The 25336-nt window shown below is 37.2% G+C and overlaps 1 protein-coding gene across 1 annotated transcript in view; it reads right to left on the reverse strand.

The window, feature by feature from the left end:
• Positions 1-25336, reverse strand: part of CHRNA1 (cholinergic receptor nicotinic alpha 1 subunit) — a 77497-nt gene that overhangs the window by 21541 nt on the left and 30620 nt on the right. Inside the window, exons 2-5 of the mRNA XM_053698468.1 lie at positions 14612-14757; positions 14480-14524; positions 10927-11036; positions 5919-6114 (exon numbers count right to left, since the gene is read on the reverse strand). Coding sequence (XP_053554443.1) covers positions 5919-6114; positions 10927-11036; positions 14480-14524; positions 14612-14757 — 497 coding nt within the window. The remainder of the gene's footprint in view (positions 1-5918; positions 6115-10926; positions 11037-14479; positions 14525-14611; positions 14758-25336) is intronic.

Consider the following 25336-nt stretch of genomic DNA (forward strand, 5'->3'; position numbering starts at 1 on the left):
ACGTTTGCGCGCAAGCAATGCCAGCTTTTTGCGCATGTCATATATAATGAATATAAACCTGATCGTGAGAATGCAATTGAATTTTACACTCGTCAGATTAGCGAAAAACTGAAAACCTTGAGTAAAAGGTAGTGTGTAAAAAAAATTTTGCACTAAACACAACATAAATACACTGAAAATTACAGTTACACTTATATAAACCCTATATATTCATATAAATATTTTTTAAAAAGTTATAAGGGATTAAAAGTATATGGCATATGAGGTGTTATTCTATATATACATACAAACACATGTCTAAATATGTGTATGTATATATAGGCTTAAGGTCTAACGTGGTCGGGTTAGCAAACATGAAAACTTAGTAATCAGTGCGTTATTGAAATATTAAATATAAAATTAAAAAAATAATAATAATTATAGATACTGTAAAAAAAAATCTTAATAATTTATAGAATATAAAATATAATAATTTTTAATAATTATTAATATTTTTTATTATTTTATATTTTATATTTCAACAACACGCCTACGTTTTCATGTGTATTAACCCGTCCAAACACTTTCAAGTGTTTCAACATTTGGGTATCATGGCCCTTTAACATATATATTATATATATATACAGTTGCAAGAAAAAGTATGTGAACCCTTTGGAATGATATGGATTTCTGCACAAATTGGTCATAAAATGTGATCTGATCATCATCTAAGTCACAACAATAGACAATCACAGTCTGCTTAAACTAATAACACACAAAGAATGAAATGTTGCCATGTTTTTATTGAACACACCATGTAAACATTCATAGTGCAGGTGGAAAAAGTATGTGAAGCCCTAGACTAATGACATCTCCAAGAGCTAATTGGAGTGAGATGTCAGCCAACTGGAGTCCAATCAATGAGATGAGATTGGAGGTGTTGGTTACAGCTGCCCTGCCCTATAAAAAACACACACCAGTTCTGGGTTTGCTTTTCACAAGAAGCATTGCCTGATGTGAATGATGCCTCGCACAAAAGAACTCTCAGAAGACCTACGAAAAAGAATTGTTGACTTGCATAAAGCTGGAAAGGGTTATAAAAGTATCTCCAAAAGCCTTGCTGTTCATCAGTCCATGGTAAGACAAATTGTCTATAAATGGAGAAAGTTCAGCACTGCTGCTACTCTCCCTAGAAGTGGCCGTCCTGTAAAGATGACTGCAAGAGCACAGCGCAGACTGCTCAATGAGGTGAAGAAGAATCCTAGAGTGTCAGCTAAACACTTACAAAAGTCACTGGCAAATGCTAACATCCCTGTTAGCGAATCTACAATATGTAAAACACTAAACAAGAATGGATTTCATGGGAGGATACCACAGAGGAAGCCACTGCTGTCCAAACAACACATTACTGCACGTTTACAGTTTGCACAAGAGCACCTGGATGTTCCACAGCAGTACTGGCAAAATATTCTGTGGACAGATGAAACCAAAGTTGAGTTGTTTGGAAGAAACACACAACACTATGTGTGGCGAAAAAGAGGCACAGCACACCAACATCAAAACCTCATCCCAACTGTGAAGTATGGTGGTGGGGGCATCATGGTTTGGGGCTGCTTTGCTACGTCAGGGCCTGGACGGATTGCTATCATCGAAGGAAAAATTAATTCCCAAGTTTATCAAGACATTTTGCAGGAGAACTTAAGGCCATCTGTCTACCAACTGAAGCTCAACAGAAGATGGGTGTTGCAACAGGACAATGACCCAAAGCATAGAAGTAAATCAACAACAGAATGGCTTAAACAGAAGAAAATACGCCTTCTGAAGTGGCCCAGTCAGAGTCCTGACCTCAACCTGATTGAGATGCTGTGGCATAACCTCAAGAAAGTAATTCACACCAGACATCCCAAGAATATTGCTGAACTGAAACATTTCTGTAAAGAGGAATGGTCAAGAATTACTCCTGACCGTTGTGCACGTCTGATCTGCAACTACAGGAAACATTTGGTTGAAGTTATTGCTGCCAAAGGAGGTTCAACCAGTTATTAAATCCAAGGGTTCACATACTTTTTCCACCTGCACTGTGAATGGCAACATTTCATTCTTTGTGTGTTATTAGTTTAAGCAGACTGTGATTGTCTATTGTTGTGACTTAGATGATGATCAGATCACATTTTATGACCAATTTGTGCAGAAATCCATATCATTCCAAAGGGTTCACATACTTTTTCTTGCAACTGTATATATATATATATATATATATATATATATATATATATATATATATATATATATATATATATATATATATATATATAAAAATAAAATGTTATTGTAAAATATATATCCATACCTATATATCTATAGGAAAAGATATACAGGCATATATATATGAGAGAGAGAGAGAGAGAGAGAGAGAAAGAGAGAGAGAGAGAGAGAATTATGTATCTACAATAAAAATACAATTTTCCTGTATGTGAAGAATATTGGAATGGGAAATATTAAGAATTCCTGTTGGGTTAGCGCATGAGCAATAGGTGTTAGCTCTGTTCTTCTGCATCCTCCATTGAAGTCTATGGGGAGAATAAGCTAATGTGGTTACGATATTTGATGTATATTTGGTTAGCACGCTCGAGTGGGAGTGATAAATAGTACTCCACTTGTAATCTAGCCCAAAGTGATTATAATTTATCTTTAGCATAAGTGTGAGTATTATATAATGTGGCCCAAAGCTAATCCCGATATTAGTGATTGGCTCTCCATACTAAAAACTTGTGTGCTCCTAGTTTAGATGGAGATAATTGGAGAAAATGTGGTTGTATACTAAAGGGATTGTGTGGGGCATTGGGTCAGCTGTCAGGTTGCAGGATCTTGGTTAGAGATAGTGGTGGTGGAGCCCAGTTTAGCAGTTTTAATTGTGGTATGGGAGATCCAGGACAGGGTTAATTGTATATGGCACATTTAAGGTGAAAAGTTCACACGTGAAGAATTGTTGCTTTTGCTTGAACCACTAAACTTCGTGTGGCTTGAGTGCAATGGGTGGCCAGCTGTAACTGATAGTAACAGAACTATTGCTATCTATAGCAGCAAGCATCGGATTTTGATCTTTAGATTTTAACATGATAGAAAGCGGAAACCATTACACATTTGACATCATGCAGTTTATCCCCCAAGTACTATAATAATATTTACATACTTCCTATGCTTCTTTTATATTGACGCTAGTCTTATCTTTAAAATAATCACTTTTGTAAACAGACATACCGAACAAATAATAACAAAAGTGGGTGCACAAGCGACTGTGTGTTTGATGTAGAGAAGAAGAGTTCTAACAGAGACAGAACAGAAGTGTTAGAAGGCTAAGGGCTAGATAACAAGTGGCGCACTATTGTTAACACGCATATAACAAGTTAAAAGTAAATGTGTTTGCTGAAGCTCAAACAAATTTAGCGCATCAGGTTTGCATGACTGAAGGCCAAGCGTAAAGTGAAAGAGTTAAAATAAAATGTACACCAAACACATCAATACATAAAGTGTTACACTCATATATACACTATCTGATAAAAATACTTTTTAATTGAATTTTAATATTTTATAATGTATTTTACTGTGTATTTACTGTAAATACTTTACTTTCCAATGTTCTTCACATAGTAGAAAATGTTCTTTGTATTCTTAAATATATAGTCCTATATATATCTGTATATATCTATCAAGTAAAAGGAATGTATACAATACGGATAGGTACTTCCCTCTGTTCAGAACAGCTGCCTTCCAACAGTCTCTCTCAAGGCTGTAAAATTGATGTGTATGGCAAATAGAGGCGCTGGTTCTTAGGGGTCTTCAAAGGATTCCTTTCTGTGCTTCACGATTCTCCCAAAAGAGTTTTGTCTGTATCTGTGTTCAAAGAATATCACATTGGCGTATTGTTTCTATGCACCTTGGTACATAAGTGTAGTATACTCACAGAATAATATCAGACAAACCGCTCCACAGGTGGTTTCACAACAACCGTCAGGAAAAACTAAAGCTGAATCTTTGAATAAAATATGGTTGTTTATTTGGCTCAATGCGTTTCAACGGCTTTACCGTCTTTTTCAAGAGCTGTTAAAAACTTAGTATGGCTTGCAAAAAGTCATATCACTTTTTACCATATGTTATTCAAAGATTCAGCTTTATTCTTTCCTGACCGTTGTTGTGAAACCACCTGTGGAGCTGTGTGTCCGATAATCTGTGAGTATACTGCACTTATGTACCAAGGTGCATAGAAACACAGAAAAGAATCCTTTGAAGACCCCTAAGAACCAGTGCCTGTATATATCTATACCTGTTTAAATTCATATAGATATATTGGTATAAATATACATTTAAAAAATAAAAAAATCAACAGATATATCAAAATATATATTTAAAAATAAAAACAAAATTTTCTTCTATGTGAATAAAATTGGAGTGTAAAATATGCATAATTACCTTTGGGTTTACTGTTGTAGGTCTAACGTGGTGTAGGGTTAGTTTTATTTAATAGTGAAGTCTATGTGGAGGAGTCAACGTGGTCGCAATATCCTGAAGTTAGCGCGCATCAGGTTTTGCTCGTACTTTTAACTTGCAATATGGGAGCTAACGAGTGTTAAAAATTTTACTTCCTTCGGTGGTTGCGTGCAAGCAAAGTCGATAAATAGCGTGCCACTTGTAATCTGGCCCTAAGTAAGATAGAAAAAGAGGCAGGAAATTGAGCTGTAGATACACAGGTTTGCTTATAGGACCACATTATATCTATAGGTTTTACATTTAACATTGGTTGGTCAAAAAGTATTCTTTGAAGGGTTTGAGGGGTGAGAAGACCAGCCCTACAATTACTGGACATAATCATATCCTTTAAATAAAGCAGAGACAATGATTTTTGTCTGAAATCGTAGCTCTCAGTTAAGCATACAAGCCAACTATTAAATACAAAGGGAAGGGACATAAGATGCACGTTCAGTGGTGGAAAACTAAATATTTATCTCATTGGAAGCACTAAGAGTGGGCAAAGAGAAAAATGTGTCATGCCTAATGTGTAAAGCTGCTGTAATTGGTCATCATAAATGAATGAATACTGAATAGCATCCCACATTATAATCTACAGTAAATATGTTTAGTAAATTTATATACACACAAACACACACACACACACATATATATAGGGCTCAAAATTTCAAGTCCTAAGCTACTATCCAGGACAAATTGTTACTCGCCACTTCTAATTCCACCCACACCACACACACTACTTTACCTCCTCTTTGCATATGTATAATATTGTTTTTATTTTATACCATAACAAATTAAATAATGCTACATACAGTAATACATTAACAAAAATAAGTTCATAGCAGTTAGAAACATCAACTAGAGGTTCTGGGGAAGACAACAGCTGAATAGAAAAAGGAAGTTCTTCAACATAGGGAGTGCAGAGAGTTCTGACAGTCATAAAAGGTTATAGCAGATCTGGAGTTTTTTTTTAAAATAATTATCATCTCTCCCTTCACTCTCTTAACTGTCTTTCTCCTCTCACTCCTCTCTTCAATCTCTCTTTTTATCCTCTCCCTTCTTTCTCCGGTCATATCTTCTCTTTAAACTCTTTCTTTCCCCTTTCTCACCACATGTAAATCTATTTCAAGCATTTAATATTGTGCAAACTGTTCTACCCTACCAAATTGAAACTTCACCAGCCACCACTGTTAATCTCTCTCTCTCTCAACTATATTTTCCTCTTCAACCTTCCTAAAGAGATGTATTGGTAAAAATATAGATGTATTGGTAAATATAAATGAAAAATAGTTCTAGTAATAAGCAGATGATTAGGAATCCCTATTACAATGTGAATTTTCTATTTCTATAGAACGTAGGTAAAGATCAAATTCTTTCCTGCTTTCCTCTGTAGCATCAGAATGATTTCTTACCGGGTTTATAGCTACTAGTGTGCCATCATAGGTCCAAGTCCCCAGTTTCATGCTGCAGTTCTGCACGTCAAATGGAAAGTATGTGACAATAATTTCACAGTAGCTTTTAAAAATGGCTGGAGGTGTCCATGTGACCTTTCCTGTATATTCAAGAAGTACTTTTGTATCCTTGACAATTGCAAAGTCACCGTTTGCACTAAAATAAAAGACAAAGCATTGACAACGAGATTAAGATTATAAGGAATAATTGTAGCATAAGGGGCTGGATTACATAAAGCTAACTTGTCTAGCGAGACCAATCTCTCAAAGAATTGTAGGAAGGCAATTTTATCTTGAGAGCGGTTCATTTGCTAAGTGGGATTCATTCTGGATATAAAGGAGAGACACCTATATTACAATAAAATTAAACAAGTTTAGGGAGTTAGGTAGCAAGCTTAAAGCAATTACCTCCAAAGTAATATTTTCAGAGATATTACCAGTGCCATGGGCTAACTCAGTAAGGCAGAAGGAGCTAAGGTCTGTGAATTCATGGTTAAAAACAAGGTGTAAAAATCAGGGGTTTGACTTTTTAGAGCACTGGGCTGACTTTTCACTTGGGTACAATTTGTACAGTAAGGATGGATTGCGCCTGAATGACATAGGTGCAGGTGTGTTGGGGGAAAGGAAGGTAGCACATTTAGAGAATCTTTTAAACTAGGCAAAGGGGGGGGTCAGTTAGAACACAATAGAACAGATAGATCAGTCTAGTAATATGTCACTCCCTTAATATCTCAAGGAAGGGATGACTTAAGAAATGTCACATTAGAAAGTATAGAGGAAAGCACACCAAGTAGCAGCAGAAAGCACATAAAAATTAAATGTATGACAACAAATGCAAAAAGCATGACAGGTAAAACAGGGGAGCTGGAGCTCTTAGTTGCAGAAGAGGACTATGATGTTATCAGTATAACTGAAACTTGGTGGGATGATCCACATGACTGGGAAGTTAATTTAGAGGGTTATACTTTATTTAGGAGGGACAGGAATAATAAAAGGGGTGGAGGAATCTGCATGTATATTAAACCTAACCTTAAACCAACAATAAGGGAAGATAGTTATGATACAAGTGACAATGTAGAGATCCTGTGGGTTGAAATAAAGAGTGGGGGGAAAAATCCTAAAAAAAATATTACTAGGAACATGCTACAAGCCCCCCAACATTAGTGACCCGGAGGAAACTCAACTACTTATCCAAATAGGTAAGGCTGCTATTAACAGTAATGTAATTATGGGAGATTTTAACTTGCCTGATATAAACTGGGACAATGAAACTAGTAATTTAGCTAAGGGGGATAGATTTTGAAATGTTCTCAGGGATAACTTCTTGTCACAATGAATAGAGGAGCCAACTAGGAGTAAAGCTTTATTGGATTTAGTGCTATCAAACAATAAAGATATAATATCAAACATATTTTTATTATTTTATTTTATTTATAAAATATTTTACCAGGAAGGATACATTGAGATTTCTCTCGTTTTCAAGTATGTCCTGGGAAGTCATAGAAGTCAAAGAACATTTGGGTAACAGTGATCATAACATGGTCACATTTGAAATCTCTTTTCATATGCAGTGTCTTAAAGGTTTAACTAAGACTTTATATTCTAATTCTAATTCTTAATTCTAAGAAAGCAAAATTCAACGATTTAAGGAAATCATTAAATAATATAAATTGGGACAATGTATTCTCTAATAAAAAAACAGTGGATAAATGGATAATATTTAAAACTTTGTTAAATACATATACATATCAACAAATACCATATGGTTATAAAAAAAAAATAAAAAAAATCAAAGCCAATGTGGCTAAATAAAAATGTGTTAAGAGAAGTTAGGAAAAAAACGTAGGGCATTTAAATTATTCAAAGAAAATAGCACAGACTCAACATTCCATATTTATAAGAAATGTAAGAAAGCATGCAAAAAAGAAATCAAATTAGCCAAAATTGCAAATGAAAAATTAATTGCAAAGGATTCTAAGTCTAACCCTAAAAGGTTCTTTAAGTACATAAATAGCAACAAATCTAAGAAGGACAATATAGGTACATTAAAATGCGTTGAGGGTAGCATGATAAATGTCAGGGAGAAGGCTGATGTACTAAACCAGTTTTTTTCTTCAGTATACACAAGAAAGGAACCATTGGATGATACTTTGGAACAAAATAGAACATGCCAGTCCGTACCATTAACAGGGTTATGTTTAGAGGATATCAGGAAAAAAATGGATAATATTAAGGTAAATAAAACTCCAGGCCCAGATGGAATACACCCAAGGGTGTTACGGAATTTAGCACTGTTATAGACAAATCACTACTCTTAATTTTTCAAGACTCATTATCCTCAGGCATGGTACCCCATGATTGGCGTAAAGCTGATGTGGTGCCACTCTTCAAAAAGGGAAGCAGGGATGATCCAGGAAGCTATAGACCAGTTAGCCTGACATTAATAGTGGGGAAGATATTTGAAGGGATTATAAGGGATTATATTGATGATCATATTCGTGTAAACAAGATTATGAGTTCTAATCAGCATGGTTTTAGGAGAAATAAATCATGTCAAACTAATCTAATTAGATTCTACGAGGAAGTAAGTAAAAATATAGATAAAGGGGAATCAGTTGATGTGATATACTTAGATTTTGCAAAGGCATTTAATACAGTGCCACATGAGAGATTAATGCACAAAATTAAGGGACTGGGAATAGCTGAAAATATTAGCTCATGGATAAATAACTGGATAAAAGATAGGGAGTAGTAGTAAATGGATCATACTCAGATTGGACAAAGGTAATCAGTGGAGTCCCCCAGGGATCAGTACTGGGCCCTGTTCTTTTTAATATTTTTATAAATGACTTGGAGCAAGGATTAAATAGCGACATCTCAATTTCTGCAGATGATACTAAGTTAGGTAAGGTCATTAGGTCAGAGCAGGATGAACTTTCATTACAAAGGGATCTGCAAAAATTAGAAGTATGGGCAAGTAAATGGAAAATGAGATTTAATACGGGAAAATGCAAGGTTCTACATTTTGGAAGTAAAAATAAGCAGGCAACGTCTTTTTTAAATGGGACAAGACTTAGCCAAACAGAGGAGGAAAGGGATTTGGGAGTAGTAATAGATAACAAGCTAAAGATGGGTGCACAATGCAGGGCAGCGGCTTCAAAGGCTAATAAGACACTAGCATGTATTAAAAGAGGCATGGATTAAAGGGAGGAAAGCATAATTCTGTCACTATAGAAAATATGTTAGTGTTATATTTATTATACATAAAGGCATCATGGTACAATGTATTCTTTACTCTGATTCTCTTCTTTAGAATGCACATATGAATTAATAGCATATAATTGACTAGGGCAGCGTTTCTTAAACTCTCTGTTGCAAGTACCATTGAAGACATAAATATTTTTTGAAGTATGAAGTGAAACATGTATTATTGAATTAAAAAATCTGTATAAACATAAGGTACAAACTTTATAAATCAAACTTCATTTCAAACAGAGTTTATCTGGTTGAACACCTTATACCAGTCATCAAATGTTTCTAGCAGGAGAGATTCTGTGAGTTTCCCTAACTTATTCTCACAAGCTGGTCGCTTAATGTACTTGAGAATGACTTCTGGTATTCACTAATATACTGAATGTCTATCATAGCCACATCAGAGTATAAAAATATATATGAAAGGGCAAGCCCTGAAGTATCTCTTGCTAATACCTCATTTATGTACCACAGCTTGATAAACTAGGGCTAGAGATAATGGAAAGATTTACTTGCATCTTTCTATTATAATAAAGCTGTTTTATCTGTTGTAGCCTAACAAGAGGATACAGTGTCCCTTTAAGTGAAATAAATTATCTATTAAAATTAATTTTAGACTTGACTGTTAAATATATATAATACGTAGGAAAAGTCTTCAAATGTTTATAGTTAAATTCATAAGTTTTGTTAAAGGGACAGTCTACTTGAAAATTGTTATTGTTTAAAAAGATAGATAATCCCTTTATTACCCATTCCTCAGTTTTGGATAAACAACACTGTTATATTAATATACTTTTTACCTCTGTTATAACCTTGTATCTAAGCTACCGCAGACTGCCTCCTTATCTCAGTGGTTTTTACAAACTTGCCAATCCACTGGAGTGAGCACAGTGTTATCTATATGCCACACATGAACAAGCACTATCTGGCAGTGAAAAGCTAATAAAATACACTGAGATAAGAGGCGGCCTGCAGGGCTTAGAAACATGCAGATATTTTGAGGTTTAGAGGTTATAAAGTATATTAATATAATAATGTAGGTTATGCAATGCTGGGTAATTGGTAGTAAAGGCATTATCTATGTTTTTTAAACAATAAAAAAATATCAAGTAGACTTGCTATAATTAGGTACAAAATCCAATGTAAAAATGAACGCTTATACTTCATTTCCAACTAAATTGCAAGTTAATGAACATGCCTATGTGAACTTTATTAAAGGGACATTGAAAACCATACACACTTCATAAGCATAGTATTGAGGTAATTCCCCACCTCTCTCCTAGCATGTTTGCCGCCATGTTGAAATCCCTCCACTACATTCTAGTGCTGATGTGCTTGCACGTGTGCAGTAACTCTCCTTCAGATACCTGCATGTAACCTAGGTCCCAAAATGGCGGCACTTATAATTGTAGGGAGGTGCATGAAATGTGTTTAGTCTTCAATGTCCCTTTAAACCTAAATAGTTGGCTACTGTTACATACTGAAAAGTTTATTAGCATATGAATTATAATTTGTTATTTTAACTACTATACTTATCAATATAACTAACACTATTACCAGCAATGATATGAAGAATATAGCAAATTCAATTTGTATCCTATATTTGCAACATCTACCCAGGTTATATTATACTTTGTTGCATCAACAAATATTTTTTGCAGTTTAGCTTTTGAAATTCACCTATGTATATAGGTTATTTAGTATATAGTTTTCTTACTTATTATAAAGAACAAGATCAGGGTGCCAGATATCGCCAGAAGATATGCGGATTTTCTGTATTCCACCATATTCTGTTGGGTTCCACTTGAGGTTTATATCCACCCATTGCTAAACAATTGAAAAACACAAAACAAAAAACATTTTAAAAATAAAAATGATGACTGTGTTACAATATTAAACAGTATGCTTTGTTTAACTGCCACAAAACTTTTGAACCTTTAGAGAAATCCTTTTTAGCTATGGATAATTATTAGAGATCTAGAACAATTTTCTAGATTCACCAAGACTAAAATATTGTCTCCATTCTAAATACTATGGGGCCTATTTAAGAACGTGCGAGTGGACATGATCCGATATTGCGGATCATGTCCCCTGCACATCGATAAATGCCGACAGCATACGCTCTCGGCATTTATCATTGCACCAGTAGTTCTTGTGAACTGCTGGTGTAATACCGCCCCCTGCAGATTCGCGTTAGCAGGGGGTGTCAATCAACCCGATCGTATTGGATCAGGTTGATTTCTGGCGATGTCTGTCCATCGCCTCAGAGCAGGCGGACAGGTTATGGAGCAGCGGTCTACACGGGGCTTCAAGCTCCATACAAATCTTGATAAATAGGCTCCTATGGCCGTGTTTACATAGTTGCAGATAATTCATTTTCAGCAGCTGTTAACTGTTAAAAGTGCTGTTTTAGCGGTTAACTTCTATTGGTAGTTTACATAGTACAGATTTTTTATCCATTTAGCACTTACTAAATATCGGCAGCTATTGCCTAATTTGCACCAAATTTACACTGCACAAATTATCGTTCAATGACTGCCGAATAAAAAAAGGCATTAAACCTATGCTATCACAAAATGTACTTTTTAAAGTATTTTTACACTACCTTAAAGGGGTATGAAACCCAAAATTTTAATTTGTGAATTAGACAGAGAATACAATTTTAAAAACATTTCCAATTTACTTCTGTTATCAAATTTGCTTTGTTCCCACTGTATTTTGTTATTAAAGGGATGCTGAGGAAGGCGTCTGAAGCACTACATGGTAGGAAATCATACTGCCATCTAGTACTCTTGCAAATTGATAACATTCTAGCAAAACTGCCCGCTCCTGAGATTACGTCCCTGCTTTTCAACAAAAGATACCAAGATAACAAAGAAAATTTGACAATAGAAGTTAGGAAGTTGTTTGAAATCAGAGGCTCTATCTGAATAATGAAATTTAAAAAATTGTGATTTTATGTTTATTTAAAGTATAATACATCAGAAAAAATAATAATAATCATAACAAGGGTGAAAGTAAACAGTTATTTTCCTATTTATTTATATTAACAAAAATAAATATATTAGTGATGCATTTGCATTTCTTTCAACTAAACATACAGTATATATTGTAAAAATGAAGTTTGTGTTTACATAGCTCCCACTATACAGCAAAGGTCGCATGTGCAAAACTGTGTTTATATGTTTTTTTGTTGAGGTTTACTAAAGTGGCCTTTTTCCTTCAAAAACTATAAAGTCACATAGTGTTACATGTAAAACACATTGAATTATAGTTGTGAACTACGCAGACTGTGGGGCATATGTATCAAGCTCTGAAAGGAGCTTGATGCCCCGTGTTTCTGGCGAGTCATCAGACTCGCCAGAAACAGCAGTTATGAACCAGCGGTCACAAAGACCGCTGCTCCATAACCTGTCCACCTGCTCTGAGCAGGCGGACAGACATCGCAACAATACAACCCGATCGAGTACTATCGGGTTGATTGACACCCTCCTGCTGGCGGCCTATTGGCCATGAGTCTGCAGGGGGCGGAGTTGCACCAGCAGCTCTTGTGAGCTGCTGGTGCAATGCTGAATACGGCGAGCGTATTGCTCGCCGTATTCAGTGATGTCTGTCGGACCTGATCCGCACTGTCGGATCAGGTCTGACAGACATTGATAAATAGAGGCCTGTGTGTTAAACGGGTGCAGTTGAGGGATTTCATGAATAAATACTTTTTACACTTAAAGGGATGGTGTAGTCAAAATTAAACTTTATGACTCAGTCAGGGAATGCAATTTTAAACAACTTACCAATTTACTTTTATCAACAAATTTGCTTTGTTCTCTTGGTATTCTTTTTTTGAAAGCTAAACCTAGGTACTCTCAAACTGATTTCTAAACCGTTGAAAACCACCTCTTATTTCAGTGCATTTTGACAGTTTGTCACAGTTAGATGGTGCTAGCTCATGTGTGTCATAGATAACATTGTGCTCACTCCCGTAGAGTTATTTAGAAGTCAGCATTGATTGGCTAAAATGCATGTCTGCCAAAAGCACTGAGATAAGGGGGCAGTCTGCAGAGGCTCAGATACAAGGTAATCACAGAGGTAATATTAACATCACAGTGTTGGTTATGCAAAACTGAGAAATGGGTAATAAAGGGATCATCTATCTTTTTAAACAATAACATTTTTAAAGTAGACTGTCCCAACTAGCAGACCAAGGTACATGCGGCCCGCTGCACAATTTTTGCATCCCTCAGGAAAAACAGAACTAACAATGTGTGCCATAGTCTTTCTGGCCCTCGAAAAACGTGGAACTAACAATGTGTGTTTTGGGGTGACCACAACTCAAAAAAGCCTCCTAAAGGGAAGCACAGCATACAGGCATATCCTACAACCTTACCTAAATCTAGCCCTGTGCCACTGTGCTTAGGAAACATAGTATTTGTTTATTTAATAGCCATAAATTTATATGCGGCCCTTAAAGAGTCACAAAACCTAAATGTTTTCTTTCATGATTCAGATAGAGCAATTTTAAGGAACTTTCCAATTTACTTATATTATCAATTTGCTTCATTGCTTATAACGTGCAAGCGAAAATGAGTTAATCACGGTTGTTACAGCTCATATTACAAGTTGAAAGTAAATGCGATTGCTTGAGTGTAATTGCGATTACCGTATCTTCAGAGCTCTGGATAACTGTTTCGCAAAACATTTTACTAAAAGATTTTGTCAAAATACACAAAAAACACTTATTACCCTAATAGAAAAACACATAATATGAAAATGGAGTAGATTGTAAGATACTATACGCTGAAAGCAGAGTCATTTGATTTGTATTGGCTGCAGATTTAAATTTAAATTGCACCCTTTGCTCCCTGTTAACTTCTCTCTCTACAGCAAAGTTTCCCTTTTGGTAGAAAAGTCCAAAAAATATATAGGGGTAGATTTACTAAGTGTCGAGCAGACATGGTTCACTGTAGCGAATCATGTCCGCTCGACATTGCTAAATTTCTAAAGAAATGCTTGTGCAATGCCACCCCCTGCTCACTGGTGGCTAGCAGGGGCTGTCAATCGGATCGGGATGATTTCAATCTGCCACCTAAAAGGTGGCGGACAGGTTAACTTCCGTTTCACGCGAGCCAGAAACGACGGGCCTCCGAAGCGGCATCCACTGCTTCATAAATGGAGCCCAGAGTTATAGGTACCTTATATATTTAAATTAATTAAAATATAAAGCAGGGTACTCTATGTTTTTGATATTTAAATAGTAATGTTGCTCTTCAAACCTGCTTTAGACGAACATTTGTTGTTACAATTTGATTGACTTCATCCTAAAAAAAGAAAGAAAGACATTAGACTATGCATGTTGTCTTGTTTATTGAGAAACTGACTGGGTGAGACAGTGATCAGGAGCTTACCACGTTTATGAGTTGGATAAGCTGGAGTCCTACTGTCACTTCAACTTTATCTTTGAATCGTTGAACTGGCCGAACAACTTTGTTGTAATCTTTGAACAGGTTTGTAATGAGACGAGTCTCATGTTCAGAAGAATGCACATGCCCGACTGCAAAGAGACACAGCGTATTAATATATAATATATTACAGGTGCTCATAATGTGCTGTTATATAAAAAGTTTACATCTAGCAGATATAAAAGTGCAAAACTATTTTTTTATATGTTAGAGTATTTTATTATTGCAATATTGCTGTATATAAATGTGTGTTCAACCCCTGCAAAGTATTAAACTCATAGTTCAAGTCAGCTCTACAGCAGCAACTGCACTACTGGGAAATACAACAGGTGAGCCAATGACAAGATACAAATGTGTGTAGCCACCAGATAGCTCCCAGTACTGTAGGATATGTGCATATCCCTTTTCAACAAAGGAAACCAACATAACTTATATTTGACAATTGAAGTGAATTTAAAAGTGTCTTAAAATCACAAGCTCTATCGGCAAGTTTAAATTTGACTATCCTAATCCTTTAATGGAAATATAATTTACTTCTTATCTTGTTTAGGTCATATATCTGTAAAACCAGTGCTTATTTGTTCTACAAATGTTTTTTACATTATAAATATCTGTAAGCAATTTTTGTATCTCAAATTATTATTGTTATCTCTTAAATATCACCTCTCATGTGTTTCGTAGTGAAATAAATACATAATATAGGTAAGGCAGATACTTCTGTAGGAAGTGAGAGATACCAATATACGTGGAAGAATCTGAAAAAATAGGGGTCATTCTACCGAAACATATTGAGCCTGAAAATAAAATCATCTTGAACATATTTTTAGTTTTTTTTCAGAGATGCTACTTATTGACACTGATGTCTCTTATTTATTGAAGGCCATATTCTGGTCTAGCAAGCTTCTATAAGAAAACACTTAGGGCCCAATTTTCTAAAGGCCTCTGGGCTGGCGATATTCTAAAAGAATGCTCGCCAGTACTTTTGTTTCCCTGGTGGAATTATCTAAAGCCAATTTTTACCCTGAATACAGGGTGTCTTGCTAAGGGGCGTGTGACGAACCAAGGTTATCCAACCCTGTGCCAGTCTTTTATTTGGCACAAAAAGGGTTATCAGACCCCTTCTACTCTCACTAATATGTCACAATCTAGCCACACCAGACCAGCTTGTGATTTAGTTCAGTGGGTGCAAGGGTTAACAACACTCTCCAGTCTGTACTAGAAGTAAAATAAATGCCCAAAACTCCCCTTTAATGCCACCCACCCTAAACTAACTGCAATAGCTCAGCTGCCACCACTTAAAATTTATTAAAGGGAAAATCCTAAGGAAAAACCCAGACTTACACATTAACTCTCTGAGTAAAATTTAACAGAAAATAACCTAAATTATGCAGTTCTAATATTCCAGTCTCTTCAGTAACGTGGTTCAATTATTAGACAAAGGCCAAACTTAATAAAGGAATTATTCATTATGCCAAAAATATTATGCACAATGCATTATTAATAAAAAGTTGTTACAAATACAATTACACACAGCAAACAGGTTAAAATAAAATGAAGAAAATAACAGACCTAATACTTTACTAGCTTATGAGTCTGCCCCCAGGGAGATGGGCAAGAGAAAATGGTCACTCATGCTGTAGCAAGCAGGCTCCCATGTAGAATGAACCATTTCAGTGTTGACACGCAAGACCCTTATACCTTTTTTCCATAGATCAGGTTGCCTGACCACACCCTCCTGGGCGGGCTAAGAAACCCCCCTGTCTTTAAACACATATAGGCATTAGAAAAATGTCCTTTTATTGACCTCATCAGGATATGGGGGAGAAGCACTGTGGTATCTCTGGAGCTGACAGATTGACTCAATGCATACACAATAACATTTGGAGGAAGGGTTTTTTTAGAAACTATTTATGAGGGGTTCTGGCACATCAAAGAAAACACAAACAAACCCAGTATGCAGCTATTTTAAAAAACAAATAACTGTTCTTAGTTCACAAACTAAACAGAATTAACCCCTTAGCAGCTACATCCTGAGATATTGGTGACAGGGCGTATACTGCATTTTCTTATGTTAAGGAGATGCATACATTACCAAGTGCACAATAAAAATCGTAACTTAAAAATCATACAAAATGAATAATTCAACCATTCACAAAAAAATACACAAAACAAATTGTATTGTTAAGGTGCATCAAAAATCGTAAAAAAAATTGTGTTTTATCAAAAATGTTAAATTTGTATGTAAATTACACAGGAATAAATTGTATTAAATTTTCAAAGCGTAAATTGTAATACTAAACTCAGATAGATCATATACTTTTAAGCAACTTTCTTATTTACTCCTATTTTAATTTTTTCTTTGTTGTCTTGCTATCTTTATTTGGAAAACAGGAATCTAAGTTTAGAAGCTGGCCCATATTTAGTTCGGCACCTGGGTAACACTTGCTGAACTGCCCCTTTTTAAAGATAATTCCATGAGGGTAGCTCCTGTAAAGGTTGGCATGAAAAACCATGTCAGAACCAGCAATGTTTAGATAATCGGGCCCAGAGAGAGAAGCGCTCAACCAGGAATGAACAACGGCTGTGTAGCTTGTTCTTTGGCAAGTCACCACCTGGGAGCAGCCTCTTTTAGCTCAATTGTGCCTTTTACTGTCTGATTCTGCCTAAAAAGACACAGCACGGAAAAAACAGGCAATACTCCTATGAAAAAGGGACATGGCAACCTGAGATGATCATTTCATCCTTCTGTGGGCCTTGTCAGTGAGATGCAGCCATATCCCTCTAGGCACATTTACCTAGATTACGAGTTTTAGTTACGGCTTTTAACCCTGAAAAATGGCAATTTCAGGGTAAAAGCAGTAATGCAGCTATTGCGAGTCATGTCGGTATAGCTATACCGCAAGCATTTTAGCCTGTAACGCAACGTCCATTCTGCACTCCAAAAAATTACGTTTTTGCGTGGTATTTTCATAGCGGCGTGGTAAGGTATTGTTTTCAGAGGGGGAGTGTCAGTCAGGACTTGGGCCTACCGTACCACCTGGAAATGAAGATATTATTTGATAAGAACGTCCAGAGAACAGTAATTCAGACCACTTTATTTTACCTTAGTGCTTTTAAGCATTACAGAAAGCTGACCGGCTTCTTTTAAATAAAGGATGTTACGGCTACAACAGGAGGTGCTCACTGAGCCATAACTGAGAGGAGATCCTCAGGAGGTGTATCGCCTTGCAGTGTACTAGCCACTGTTTAAGTGCTAGCAAGCGAATTTGCACTGGTCATAGTAAAGTGCCACAGTCTCTGGTAAGCATATTACCTTTCAGCATATAATCGTATTGATGAAACTTTATCACGCTATGTGGCGCCCTCTCTCCATCTTTGTTTACTATAATAAAGCTATTAACCCTTATTCCGCTGCTCCCCGACATCGCAGACACTATAATAAAGCTATTAACCCCTATTCCGCCACTCCTCTACATCGCCAACACTATAATAAAGTTATTAACCCCTAAACCTCCGGCCTCCAAGATCTCTGCATCTAAATAAACCTGTTAACCCCTAAAACTCCAACCTCCCAGATCTCTGCCACTAAAAAAACTTATTAACCCCTAAACCGCTGGCCCCCCACATCGCAAAACACTAAACTATTAACCCTTAAACCTACCACCCCCCCTAACTTTAAATTAAAATTACAATATAACTATATTTAAATAAATAAAAACTTATCTGTGAAATAAAAATAAACCTAACATTAAATTATAAATTAACCTAACCTTACTATTCTAATAAAATAAAAAATACTACCAATTAAAATATCTAAATTACAAATTTAAAAAACCTAACACTAGCAGAAAATTAAAAAATCTTAAATTATAAAAATATTAAACACTAAATTACAAAAATAAAAAACACTAAGCTTACAAAAAATAATAAACAAAATGATCAAAAATAAAAACAATTACACCTAATCTAATAGCCCTATAAAAATAAAAAAGCTACCCAAAATAAAAACACCCCCTAGCCTACAATAAACTACCAATAGCCCTTAAAAGGGCCTTTTGTAGGGCATTGTCCTAAGTTAAACAGCTCTTTTACCTGTAAAAAAAATACAAAGTCCCCCAACAGTAAAACACACCACTCAACCAACCCCCCAAAATAAAAAACCTAACTCTAAAAACAACCTAAGCTACCCATTGCCCCTAAAGGGGCATTTGTATGGGCATTGCCCTTAAAAGGGCATTCAGCTCTTTTTCAAAAGCCCAAACCCTAATCTGAAAAAACCCACCCCCCAAAAAAATAAAAAAATACCTAACACTAACCCCAGAATATCTACTTATGGTTGCTGAAGTCCAGACATCCAGGTGGCGAGAAGTCTTCATCCAGGCGGAGACATCTTCATTCATCGTGGGGGCGTCTTCTATCCTTATCCCAGCAGCATGGAGCGGAGCGGGGAAGACATCCAGCGAGAAGCGTCCTCTTCATATGGTGTACCTTCCATTCCTTTTGACTGATTTAATTCTTCAAATTCAAATCAGCCAATAGGATGAGAGCTTCTAAAATCCTATTGGCGGTTCAAAACAGCCAATTGGATGAGAGTACTGAAATCCTATTGGCTGATTTGAACAGCCAATAGGATTTCAGTAGCTCTCATCCTTTTGGCTGTTTTGAACAGCCAATAGGATTTCAGTAGCTCTCATCCTATTGGCTGTTTTGAACAGCCAATAGGATTTCAGTAGCTCTCATCCTATTGGCTGTTTTGAACAGCCAATAGGGTTTTAGAAGCTCTCATCCTATTGGCTGACTTGAAGAATCAGCCAACAGAAATGCACGGTACGCTATTTTAAAAACGGCTACCTTGCCTTGAAGCTTCAGTGTACGGCGAGGCATAAGAAGAGGACGCTCCGCGCTGGATGTCTTTGCCGCTCCGCGCCATCGGGATGAAGATAGAAGACGCCCCCGCGATGGATGAAGATGTCTTTGCCAGGATGAAGACTTCTCGCCGCCTGGATGAAGACTTCTCGCCGCCTGGATGTCTGGAGTTCAGCAACCGTGAGTAGATATTCTGGGGTTAGGGTTCGGTATTTTTTTTTTATTTTTTGGGGTGTTTTTTTTAAGATTAGGGTTTGGGCTTTTGAAAAAGAGCTAAATGCCCTTTTAAGGGCAATGAAAAAGAGCTGAATCCCCTTTAGGGGCAATGGGTAGCGTAGGTTTTTTTAGAGTTGTTTTTTTTTTTGGGGGGGGGGGTTGGTCAAGTGGTGGGTTTTACCGTTGGGGGACTTTGTATTTTTTTTACAGGTAAAAGAGCTGTTTAACTTAGTAGTTTATTGTAGGCTAGGGGTGTTTTTATTTTGGGAGGACTTTTTTATTTTTATAGGGCTATTAGATTAGGTGTAATTGTTTTTATTTTGGATAATTTCATTTATTTTTTTTGTAAACTTATTGTTTTTAATTCTTCATAATTTAGTGTTTTTTTATTTTTTGTAATTTTAGTTTTTTTTAAGTTTTCTCGTAGTGTTAGGTTTTATAAAATTTTTAATTTAAATGTTTTAATTGGTAATATTTTTTCTTTTATTAGAATAGTAAGGTTAGGTTAATTTATAGTTTAATGTTAGTTTATTTTTATTTCACAGGTAAGTTTTTATTTCTTTAAATATAGTTATGTTGTAATTTTATTTTAAAGTTAGGGGGTGTTAGGTTTAGGGGTGAATAGTTTAATTTAGTGTTTTGCGTTTTGGGGGGCCGGCTGTTTAGGGGTTAATAGGTTTATTTAGTTTAATAACTTTATTATAGTGTCGGCTATGTCGGGGATCGGCTGAATAGGGGTTAATAACTTTATTATAGTGGCGGTGATGCCGGGGAGCGGCGGAATAGGGGTTAATAACTTTTATTAGTGGCGGCGATGTCGGGGGTGGCAGATTAGGGGTGTTTAGACTAGGGGTTTATGTTACGGTGTTAGGTTTAAACATAACTTTTTTTTCGTATTAATGGGGTTGCGTTACAGAGAATTTTCATTCCTCGATCGCAGGTGTCTCACATTCCAATGTTCTGTACATAGCAGAATTTGTTCTTTGTATTTATAAATAGATATTTCTATATACATATCTATATATATATATCTATACCTTTATATAATATATCTAATATACAGTATATATATATATATATATATATATATATATATATATATATATATATATATATATATATATATGTATAAATATATTTTTTATTTAAAATCCAACAGCTATATGTTGAAATATTTAATTATGAACAATTAGAACATATTCCGTTATGTAAAGATCATTGGAATATGATATATTTATAGTTTCATGTCGGGTTAGCGCTAATGAGAATATGTTATGTTGTTTACGCAAGAGTGGGGTGTTTTTTTTCCAAACTTTTTTTCTCCATTAACTTCTTTGGGGGGAATCTGTAAACGTGTTCATGATTTTCGAAATTCGAATTTATTTATTCGATTTCGGCTACCACTAGGGAATAAACTGTTTGCCAGCACAACCCGACTAGTGCAAAAATGAAAGCTGAGTTTCCACTATAGCTCCACTTGTAATCCAGACCCAAATTTTTTAGAAAATTTTATAAACTATATGAAAGTTGTGGGTAAGGGCAATACTAAATGGCTTAATTATTATAGTGACCTAAAATATGTACAAAAATTATTGTAAACTTTTTGAGAGAATTCTTTTAGCAATAGAACAGGACAATGTCAATATAAAGTGGAGGGTGCTTTCTAGTAAATTGGAAATAATGCATATTTATGTTCACCAATAGATTTGTAGGAAATATTATATCAGCCAGTAAACAATTTATTCCATAGGATCAGTTGTGCTCGTCAATTTAAACTACTTTAACAAAGCCTGTGATAATGTTTCTCAAAAGATTTTTGGAAATGAAAATGTATTGTACTAAAAACTGTATTGTACTTTTTTTTCAGATTTGAAAAACACTGCTGTTCATTTTAGATTTGATTTTATGTCCCTCTCATGTGTCTCTAAATAACAGGATGTATCAAATTCCCATTTTGGAGATGCCAGAGACGCACATGTCATTGCAACACTGTGCACTGCTGTTCAATAATTCATGAACAGTGGTCTCAATCTGTGAATAACATTTTCAATCCTTCATGTCGTAAGCAGCATATTTATGGTACCTTATAGCACCTGGCATTTTGATATTCCTCCAAGCATAATCTTGCATATTTGTAATGTTCTAATAAATCTGAAAATAAATATGTAGGGAACAAATAATAATAAGCTGGCAAAATCATAAAAGCAGAGCTGGATATTGCAAAGTAGGCAGCTTATTGGTTTGTCTGCTATGGTTGAGATATTTGCCTAATCTTAAAGGGACATTAAATTAAAAATTTGTGTCATGTATATGAAAGAGCACTTTTTAAACATGTTAAATATATACAAAATGTTTGTGTATCAGTCATTCCTAGGGGCACATTGCTCACTGGCTAATAAAGGACAAAACATAAAGCACTATTTGTGGGAAGTAAATATTCTTGCCAAGTGGACACTTAACTAACATGTTTAAAGGCTGATATGGGCATATGGCTTTCTGAGGCTACAGGGACGTAATTCTGAACTGAGGTCTGATGGGTGCATAAGTGTCCAATGCTCCAGGGCCATGTGACTGATCTGATAATCATACAGCCTACAGGAGCTTCAGGGTCATGTGTCTGATCTCATAGTCATACAGCCTACAGGAGCTTCAGGGCCATGCATCTGAACTCAGTCATACAGCCTACAGGAGATTCAGGGTCATGCGTCTGATCTCATAATCATACAGCCTACAGGAGCTTCAAAGTCATGTTTCTGATCTCATAGTCATCCAGCCTACAGGAGCTTCAGGGTCATGCATCTGATCTCATAATCATACAGCCTACAGGAGCTTCAGGGTCATGCCCCTGATCTGATAATCATACAGCCTAGAGGAGCTTCAGGGTCATGCCCCTGATCTCATAGTCATCTTACAGAAGCTTCAGGGACATGCATCTGATCTAAAAATCATACAGCCTAAATAAGCTTGAGGGTTATGCATCTGCTCTCATAGTCATACAGCCTACAGAAGCTTTAGGGTCATGCATCTGCTCTCATAGTCATACAGCCTACAAAAGCTTCAGGCTCATGCGTCTGATCTGATAGTCATACAGCCTACAGGAGCTTCAGGGTCATGCATCTGCTCTCATAGTCATACAGCCTACAGGAGCATCAGGGTCATGTGACTGCTCTCCTAGTCAGACAGCCTACAGGAGCCTCAGGGTCATGTGTCTGATCTGACAGTCATACAGCCTACAGAAGCTTCAGGGTCATGCATCTGCTCTCATAGTCATACAGCCTACAGGAGCATCAGGGTCATGTGTGGGCTCTCCTATTCAGACAGCATACAGGAGCCTCAGGGTCATGTGTCTTATCTGATAGTTATACAGCCTACAGGAGCTTCAGGGTCATGCATCTGCTCTCATAGTCATACAGCCTACAGGAGCATCAGGGTCATGTGTCTGCTCTCCTAGTCAGACAGCCTACAGGAGCCTCAGGGTCATGTGTCTGATCTGATCATCATAAAGCCTAAAGGAGCTTCAGGGTCATGTGTCGGATCTGATAGTCATACAGCCTACAGGAGCTTCAGGATCTTGAGCTCTGACTTAAGGACTGCTGACAACCCTGCTTACTACTTTTCCCTGAATTCCCACTGTTACGGTTACCCTTAGTCTCGCTGAGAGATGGACCGCTTAGTAGCCTGGATCCCTATTGCTAAAGAGGGGAGAAGCTGCTTTCCATAGTATTCTATATGAGTCTCGCAAATATAGAATAATCTCCCTTAGCTGCAGTACAGCTAGGATACCCTTCTGCCCACAAAAACGAGTCAACGCTGCGATTGAGGGTCAAACAAGAACTCAGGACTGGGATGCCCAGCCTGCTTTTTATTAAGGTTACATGCACACAGGGCACTCCCAGGGGGAGAGGGGGGGAAGCACAAAATCCCCCATCACACATTTAGATAGAGAGCACTGTCCTTTGACAGGCCACAATAGGATTACAGTACTTAAGATAACAAGTTTACAAGTTCATCTTATCAATTAGCAGTCTGGCTCCAGAGGTGATTAGACAATGGGATTGGTTATCCCTAAACTTAGAGCTGAGGCCAGCAAATGTGTATTTAGGCAATAGTTTCTAAAAGCTGAAAAAAAAGAGTTAACTCTTTATGAAATTATACTTGTTACGGTTTTCTTAGAGCCCTTCTTAGGCGCTGGCTTGCTGGTTCAGGCATTGCTGCTGGGAAATAAGCTCTTCACAACAAAATAACTAATGCTTCTGTAACAGTGCTCCCTTTCTGTGGAACACTCTGGCAGACACGGTCTGACCCCTTTTCGGGGCAGACTAAGGCTGTCCAGACCGCTGGTTATGCGGGGCTGAGGTCGGTTTGTCTGGACAACCCGTCAGCGTTGCCATTCTGTTTCCCAGGTCTGTAAGTAATGGTGAAATTGAAGGGTTGCAACGATAAGCTCCAACGTAATAGCCTGCCGTTATCTCCAGAGACCCGGTTCAGCCACACCAACGGGTTATGGTCGGTGACCAGAGTGAACTCCTGACCATATAAATAGGGAGTCAATTTCTTTAATGCCCACACCAAAGCCAAACACTCCTTTTCGACCGCTGCATAGCTGACTTTGCGGGGCAGGAGCTTCCGGCTGATGTAGGCAACTGGATGCTCCCTTCCATCTTCGCCTACTTGGCTGAGGACAGCTCCCAGCCCGAACATGGAAGCATCTGTATGGACGATAAAACGTTTGTTAAGGGCTGGGGCCGCCAAGACAGGAGCGTTAATTAGAGCATTTTTGAGAGCCTGGAAAGCCGTTTCACAGTGGGGAGACCACAGGACCTGTCGAGGTAAGTTCTTCTTGGTCAAGTCAGTCAGGGGTTTGGCAAGTGTGCTGTAGTCTGGTACGAACCGTCTATAGTACCCTGCCGTGCCCAGGAAGGCTAGGACCTGAGTCTTAGTGATGGGGGTGGGCCAATTGGCGACAGCTTCTATTTTGGCCGGCTCTGGTCGCTGCTTTCCACACCCCACCCGGTGACCCAGGTACTGTACCTCGGCCATCCCAAAGTGGCATTTTTCTGGCTTCAGAGTCAGGCCAGCAGCCCGGATCTGATCCAGAACCATTCCCACATGAGCTAAGTGGTCCTCCCAGGACTCACTGTGGATCGCTATGTCGTCCAGGTAGGCGCAAGCAAAACTCTGGAAGCCATCCAGGAGCCTATCCACCAAGCGCTGGAATGTAGCTGGGGCATTCTTCATCCCAAACGGCATTACCCTAAACTGATATAAGCCGAATGGGGTGACGAATGCCGACTTGGGGATAGCCTCCGGGGCCAGGGGAATCTGCCAGTAACCTTTGCAGAGGTCAATAGTGGTCAGGTAATTTCCCCTGGCTATACGATCGAGTAGCTCGTCTACCCTGGGCATAGGGTAAGCGTCCGTCACAGTATTTTCATTGAGCCTCCGATAGTCTACGCAGAACCGGGTGGTCCCATCTTTCTTGGGCACCAAGACAACTGGGGAGGCCCATGGACTATCGGAGGGCTCAATTACCCTGAGCTGGAGCATCTCATCGATCTCCTTCTTCATTCCTGTCCTAACTGCTTCGGG

This window comes from Bombina bombina, chromosome 1, assembly GCF_027579735.1.
Source record: "Bombina bombina isolate aBomBom1 chromosome 1, aBomBom1.pri, whole genome shotgun sequence".
Lineage (NCBI taxonomy): Eukaryota > Metazoa > Chordata > Amphibia > Anura > Bombinatoridae > Bombina > Bombina bombina.